The sequence below is a fragment of the Salmo salar genome, chromosome ssa21 (assembly GCF_905237065.1).
Source record: "Salmo salar chromosome ssa21, Ssal_v3.1, whole genome shotgun sequence".
NCBI lineage: Eukaryota > Metazoa > Chordata > Actinopteri > Salmoniformes > Salmonidae > Salmo > Salmo salar.
Window position 1 is genome coordinate 45939407 of NC_059462.1, and position 7661 is coordinate 45947067.

At 44.4% G+C, this 7661-nt stretch overlaps 1 protein-coding gene across 1 annotated transcript in view; it reads right to left on the reverse strand.

Annotated features, from left to right (window-relative positions):
- Positions 1 to 6424, reverse strand: part of LOC106582408 (kinesin heavy chain) — a 34040-nt gene extending 27616 nt beyond the window's left edge. The window contains exons 1-3 of the mRNA XM_045704399.1: positions 6407 to 6424; positions 1167 to 1248; positions 965 to 1038 (exon numbers count right to left, since the gene is read on the reverse strand). Of these exons, the coding sequence (XP_045560355.1) occupies positions 965 to 1038; positions 1167 to 1248; positions 6407 to 6424 (174 nt within the window). The remainder of the gene's footprint in view (positions 1 to 964; positions 1039 to 1166; positions 1249 to 6406) is intronic.
- Positions 6425 to 7661: the final 1237 nt, after the last annotated feature.

Below are 7661 nucleotides of genomic sequence, written 5' to 3' on the forward strand. Positions count from 1 at the left end.
CATGGTGACAGAATCCACAATAATCCATTATTTACTTCTGGCTACAGCCTGGATTTAGCATATTAGCATCGTCAGATTTCATGAATGGAAACAGCCGAACCGATGTAAGCAAACCTGCACTGCAAGACGAAACTTCTTCAAAAACGCTTCAAACTAAGTTTGGTAGAGTCAATACTCGCGAAGAACCTGTCCAGGTGTTCTTCCACGCGAGAAACATTTTAAATGCTCTGATACTTCCTATGGTTTACAGGTTCCTATGTTTATCTGGAAAGCAATCCACGTCTAAGTGCCTGCCCCAGGAGGACATCATCAATGGAAGACACATACAGATGCCCTGTGCTGTTGCTACATGAGGTAATAATTTCAGTTCTGAGGAACTAAGTTCCAGCAATTATTTTAGCAGTATAAACGTTTTAAAAAATCCCTGCTAACTCCACTAACTACCGAATTTAGTGTGTTTCTGATGAAGTCTCGGCTTGCAGTGCAGCTTTGCTAACATCGGTCCGGCTGTTGCCATTCATGAAATCTGACGATGCTAGCATGCCAACTCTAGGCTGTAGACAGAAGTATATAATGGATTATTGTGGATTCTGTCACCATGGGCCTTCAAACACAAATCAAGGTAAAGGTAATTTAATCCAAATATAGATTTTGCATGAACTATTCCTTTAAACTCCAGTCACTACCAGCTCAGCCAATGGGTCACTAGATCACCTACAGATGCAGGTAGCGAGGCCAAAAGTTAAACCTGATTCTAGTCTGTACCTCTGGCTCCTCTTTAAACGGTTTTATGTCCCATGAGCCTCTCCTTTGTACTGGCTTGTAAAAATGGCTGCTAATGGTTATACTTGCACAGTAGCTTCACTGAAGCCTAATGTCTGCTATCCTTAATCTAATCTCTAAAAGAATCTCTTTGGTTCCAGCACAAATCCCAGTGAGGCATCAAAATGTCCTTCTGACTTACCTCCATGGTCTGGGTCTTTCCTGTTGAGGTCTGGCCATAGGCAAAGATTGTTCCATTGTACCCGCCCAGCACATCTCCAAAATGCAGAAACTGGGGTTACGGCTTTCATAATAGCTCTGGAGCTGAGTTGATATGATGATGAAATGACGGTGGGGAGGAGAGGAGGTCAGATAAAGAGACTGCAGGACAGAGTGTCTCTGACCTTTGACGATCTGCTTGGCATCGTAGACTTGCTCCTGGGCTGTGTTGGGTGGCAGGACTCGGTCAAACACATAGGGCTTACTCTGCAAGGGACGAAATAAAGCAACTGTCAATAGTCTAATTTCACCGTTAGTCCATTCCTGAGGAACCGTTGTGAGTTATTTTCAGCAACAAAACTGAATGTAAGAACATGAATAAAGCCTAAACATTTTCCACCTCAGACATTTTGTCACTGTTGAATCTTTTGACTGCAAGCAGGGTGTGACAATCTGACAAGGTGAGAAAATAGAGTCCGTATTACATCAAGCAAGGTTCCATGACTGTGGTGACCTTGTTCCCTCCAGATCTCTTTCAGAGTAAGTGTGTCTAGGAGGTGTCACACTAAACCAGTCTCCTCCTGCTCTGAGGTACAGCCGGAGCAACTCTAAACTGACCTCAGATCAGTTATTCAGTCTGTCTAGGAGGTGTCACACTAAACCAGTCTCCTCCTGCTCTGAGGTACAGCCGGAGCAACTCTAAACTGACCTCAGATCAGTTATTCAGACTGTCTAGGTGTCACACTAAACCAGTCTCCTCCTGCTCTGAGGTACAGCCGGAGCAACTCTAAACTGACCTCAGATCAGTTATTCTGTCTGTCTAGGAGGTGTCACACTAAACCAGTCTCCTCCTGCTCTGAGGTACAGCCGGAGCAACTCTAAACTGACCTCAGATCAGTTATTCAGTCTGTCTAGGTGTCACACTAAACCAGTCTCCTCCTGCTCTGAGGTACAGCCGGAGCAACTCTAAACGGACCTCAGATCAGTTATCCTGTCACAACAGTACGCCTGTCTGATTATTCACTTAGTATAAGACAGATAACCTGTCTCGTTACACTGTGGCTGTTACGGATACAGGTATCCTGTGTGTATTTGTTTTCTCTCCTTCTGCCCTAGTCACAGGTGGCAGTCATCAGTCGCCAATCAGTCGCCAATCTGAAGACACACCTGCTCCTTTTCTCTTACCCAATCACATCCCCTTTCCCTTGGTTTAAAATAAACCCAATCAGTTGTCTCTGGAGCTATCTCTCTTTTGTTTTTGTGCCTACATCTCACATTGTCTGTTATCGTGTGAGTATGTATTGCTGTGGTGTATGGCTGTTTGTTTGTTGGCGGGAAAAGAAAAGGGGACACCAAGCCAAGTCGCCCTTGTGCATACATTACCTGTAGGAAAACTTTGTCTAAGTACCCTAGTTAGAACTGGGCGGACCACCCACTGTATTTTATTGGTTAGTTGGCTAGCTGTTCTTGAAGCAGGCAAGACTAGCTTCGTTTTTTTTCTTTAAATAGTTATTTCCTTGGGTCCAGCTCAGCCCCTTTACCCCCCTCCCCACATTACCGTGTGTTTAAAAAATACGGTAAATAAATCTACCGTCAAGTGTTTGACGGTAGATTTAGGTTGTCTGTTTTTAGTTCTCACTGTTCTTTTTTTACTGTCATGATTTGCATGAGATATGTTACAGGTCTCGTTTCCATCCCCCCTGGACTGCAGGGCCAAAGGGATTCGTAACAGTGGGCCTGGAGGTTACTTTGGAGACAGAGACAACCACAGATTTTCTGTTAATAGCATCCTGGGATGGGCTTGAATGAAGCAGGCCCACAAACAGTTACACAGGAAAACAAAGGATGGAGAGGAGACATTTTCAAGACAAGATTTGTATTTATGGATCCCCATTTCCTGGGGTCCAGCAAAATTAAGGCAGTTATACAATTTTCAAAGCACACGAAATGTGTGCCCTCAGGCCGCTACACCACTACCACATATCTACAACAAAATCCATGTGTACGTGTGTGTATAGTGCTATCGTGTGTGTGTGTGTGTATGCATGTCTCTGCCTATGTTAGTTTTGCTTCATTTACATTTAAGTCATTTAGCAGACGCTCTTATCCAGAGCGACTTACAAATTGGAGAGTTCCTGCTGTTCCATAAGGCGTATTTTTATGTTTTTTAAATCTAATTTTACTGCTTGCATCTGTTACCTGATGTGGAATAGAGTTCCATGTAGTCATGGCTCTATATAGTACTGTGTGCCTCCCATAGTCTGTTCTGGACTTGGGGACTGTGAAGAGACCTCTAGTGGCATGTCTTGTGGGGTATGCATGGGTGTCTGAGCTGTGTGCTAGTAGTTTAAACAGGCAGCTCAGTGCTTTCAACAAGTCAATACCTCTCACAAATACAAGTAGTGAAGTCAGTCACTCCTCTACTTTGAGATGGTGGGTTATGAGTGTTTTAGAACTTGTGTGTAGGAGCGTGTGTAGTTGTGTATGTCTCTCATCCCTCTTGGAGACAGGCCCCCACCAGACACTACTCTATACTGCTGTAGGAGTGAAATATTACTTCCCACTTTGTTGTTGTCCTGCTAGTCTAATCTAAAAAGAAATATATCTGGGACAGTTGACATTCGGTCAGTGTCACGTTCGTAGTTAGAAGGAGACCAAGGCGCAGCGTTTCACATCATTTAATAAATGAAACTCAAACAAAAAAGCACAAATGAAATGTGACAAATGGCGTGCTCACAGACAACTAACCAAAAAACAAGATCCCACAACACCCAGTGGGAAAATGCTGCCTAATTATGATCCCCAATCAGAGACAACGAATGACAGCTGCCTCTGATTGGGAACCATATCAGGCCAACATAGAAATACAAAAACAGATGTTCCCATCTGAGTCACACCCTGACCTAACCAAACAGAGAATAATAAGGATCTCTAAGGTCATGGCGTGACAGTCAGACTGATTTCAAACCCATGTAATTACCTTAGTTTAACAAAGGAGATGATTTGAAAAGCAGCAGAATTGATGGATCTTAAAATGGGAGGTTCCTCCTGGCTAAGAGTGGGTTTACTCACCCTGGGGCTTTGGAGTGAGGTGGGGGTGGGATTCATTCAACTGAAGGTCATATGCATTTTCCCCGTCAAGCAACAGAGTTTCTAGCTATCCTCCAGAGTCATGTTCATCAAAGCCCTTGAATAAGTACAGTGCATTCGGAAAGTATTCAGACCACTTGACTTTTCCTCCCTCATCAATCTACACACAGTACTCCATAATGACGAAGCAAAAACATTTAAAAATAAATAAATAAAACCGAAATATCAAATTTACGTAAGTATTCAGACCCTTTACTCAGTACTTTGTTGAAGCACCTTTGGCAGCGATTACAGCCTTGAGTCTTCTTGGGTATGACGCTACAAGCTTGGCACACCTGTATTTGGGGAGTTTCTCCCATTCTTCTCTGCAGATCCTCTCAAGCTCTGTCTGGTTGGATAGTGAGTATCGCTGCTCAGCTATTTTCAGGTCTCTCCAGAGATGTTCGATCAGGTTCAAGTCCGGGCTCTGGCTGGGCCATTCAAGGACATTCAGAGACTTGTTACATTTACGTCATTTAGCAGACGCTCTTATCCAGAGCGACTTACAGTAGTGAATGCATACATTTCATACATTTTTTTTTTCTGTGCTGGCCCCCCGTGGGAATCGAACCCACAATCCTGGTGTTGCAAACACCATGCTCTACCAACTGAGCTACAGGGAATGTCCCAAAGCCACTCCTGCGTTGTCTTGGCTGTGTGCTTAGGGTCGTTGTCCTGTTGGAAGTTGAACCGTCACCCCCAGTCTGAGGTCCTGAGTGCTCTGGAGAAGGTTTTCGTCAAGGAGCTCTCTGTACTTTGCTCCGTTCATCTTTCCCTCGATCCTGACTAGTCTCCCACATCATAATGCTGCCACCAACATGCTTCACCGTTGAGATGGTCCCATGTTTCCTCCAGACGTGACGCTTGGCATTCAGGCCAAAGAGTTCAATCTTGGCTTCATCACACCAGAGAATCTTGTTTATCATGGTCTGAGAGTCCTTTTGGCAAACTCAAAGCGGGCTGTCATGTGCCTTTTTACTGAGGAGTTCCTTCCGTCTGGCCACACTAACAAAAAGGCCTGATTGATGGAATGTTGCAGAGATGGTTGTCCTTCTGGAAGGTTTTCCCATTTCCACAGAGGAACTCTGGAGTTCTGTCAGTGACCATCGGGTTCTTGGTCACCTCCCCGACTAAGGCCCTTCTCCCCCAAATGCTCAGTTTGGCTGGGCAGCCAGTTCTAGGGGTTAGTCTTGGTGGTTCCAAACTTCTTCTATTTAAGAATGATGGAGGCCACAGTGTTCTTGGAGACCTTCAATGCTGCAGCCCATTTTTGGGACCCTACCCCAGATCTGTGTCTCGACACAATCCTACCTCGGAGCTCTACGGACAATTCCTTCGACCTCATGGCTTGGTTTTTGCTCTGACATGCACTGTCAACTGTGGGACCTTATATAGACAGGTGTGTGCCTTTTCAAATCATGTCCAATCCACTGAATTTACCACAGGTGGACTTCAATCAAGTTGTAGAAACATCAAGGATAATCAATGGAAACAGGATGCACCTGAGCTGAATTTCGAGTCTCATAGCAAACGGTCTGAATAGTTACGTAAATAAGGTATCTGTTTTTTTATATTTAATACATTTGCAAACATTTCTAAAAACCTGTTTGCACTTTGTCATTATGGGGTATTGTGTGTAGATTGATGAGGAAAATGTTTTATTTCATCCATTTTAGAATAAGGCTGTAGCGTAACAAAAGGAGAAGGGGCCCGAATACTTTCCAGCAGTGACCATGTAGCTAGAATGCTAACATACTCTAGTCTAGTTTATATTGTTTTGTCAGCATAGTAGTTTAAATTAATAGAAAGTTGGTAAACAGAATGACAAACAAATTAGATGTTGGACAACTGGAGACAACACACCCTAAAAATTGACTGAAATGAAATACAGTAGAATTCCACAGAATAACTTATGCCTGTAGGGAGAGATTGGCTGGTGTGACGGCTTTCACATTCTCCACTGTGTCACAGTAGTTTGTGAAGACTACACCCTACACTACTACGCCTAATTCCCCCGTGGCCGGCTACAGCCAGGGAGCCAATAGGAACGTCAGGGCTGCTTTACTGTGATGAAACACTTATTTGAGCTGCGCTGTCACGCTACCCAGATAGGAGCGTGAAATGTCTTAATGAGTTCAGAACGCTCTCCTCCTGTCTACCTACACTCGGGGGAGGCCAGTGCTCCATACAGTTGAACAGTAACACATGGAATTGAAAGTTCACAGACCCCAGTATTTAGTGCTGGCCCTCAACTTCACATGACTGTCTGTTCATGTTGGGCAATAGCTCTATGTACCTTGGTTTCAGGGGGCATTGTTGTACGATGTTTATTTATGGGTCTCAAACTCCATCTGTAACTGCAACACTGATCCACAACATTGAGCCATAAAAGTATTTTATCTCTGCCTGTCTTTGTTCTGGACCAGCTTTCTGACAGAGGAGCGATTTTTCTTTTATAGCGCAGGCAAGGGGTCAAGGACCCCAACAGTGGGAGAGAGAGAAAGCTGTTCTAACAAGGACCCGGTCACCACGGAAACTTACTCCCAAATCGAGAGTCTTGTGCTGATTGGATGTCGGCCAGCTGTTGAGTGATGCAGACTTATCTCTCTCACCTTGCTCTCCCACTCTTCCCCTCTCTACCCCCCCCCCCTCCCTCTCTGTGACAGGAAGGCTGTCTGCTGTGTCTCAATCTCTTGTTCAGTCGAGACCAAGATCTTCCCAGCATTGTTAAGGTACTGCTTTGTGTCCTATGACGGTTCTAATGCTACAACAACTGTCAAAGAGACAAGGTTGCCACTCTCAACCATTCCAACTGTGAAAGAGACAAGGTTGTCACTCTCAACCATTCCAACTGTCAGAGACAAGGTTGTCACTCTCAACCATTCCAACTGTCAAAGAGACAAGGTTGTCACTCTCAACCATTCCAACTGTGAAAGAGACAAGGTTGTCACTCTCAACCATTCCAACTGTGAAAGAGACAAGGTTGTCACTCTCAACCATTCCAACTGTCAGAGACAAGGTTGTCACTCTCAACCATTCCAACTGTCAAAGAGACAAGGTTGTCACTCTCAACCATTCCAACTGTGAAAGAGACAAGGTTGTCACTCTCAACCATTCCAACTGTCAGAGACAAGGTTGTCACTCTCAACCATTCCAACTGTCAGAGAGACAAGGTTGTCACTCTCAACCATTCCAACTGTCAGAGACAAGGTTGTCACTCTCAACCATTCCAACTGTCAGAGAGACAAGGTTGTCACTCTCAACCATTCCAACTGTCAGAGAGACAAGGTTGTCACTCTCAACCATTCCAACTGTCAGAGACAAGGTTGTCACTCTCAACCATTCCAACTGTCAAAGACAAGGTTGTCACTCTTAACCATTCCAACTGTCAGAGACAAGGTTGTCACTCTTAACCATTCCAACTGTGAAAGAGACAAGGTTGTCACTCTTAACCATTCCAACTGTCAGAGACAAGGTTGTCACTCTTAACCATTCCAACTGTGAAAGAGACAAGGTTGTCACTCTCAACCATTCCAACTGTCAGAGAGACA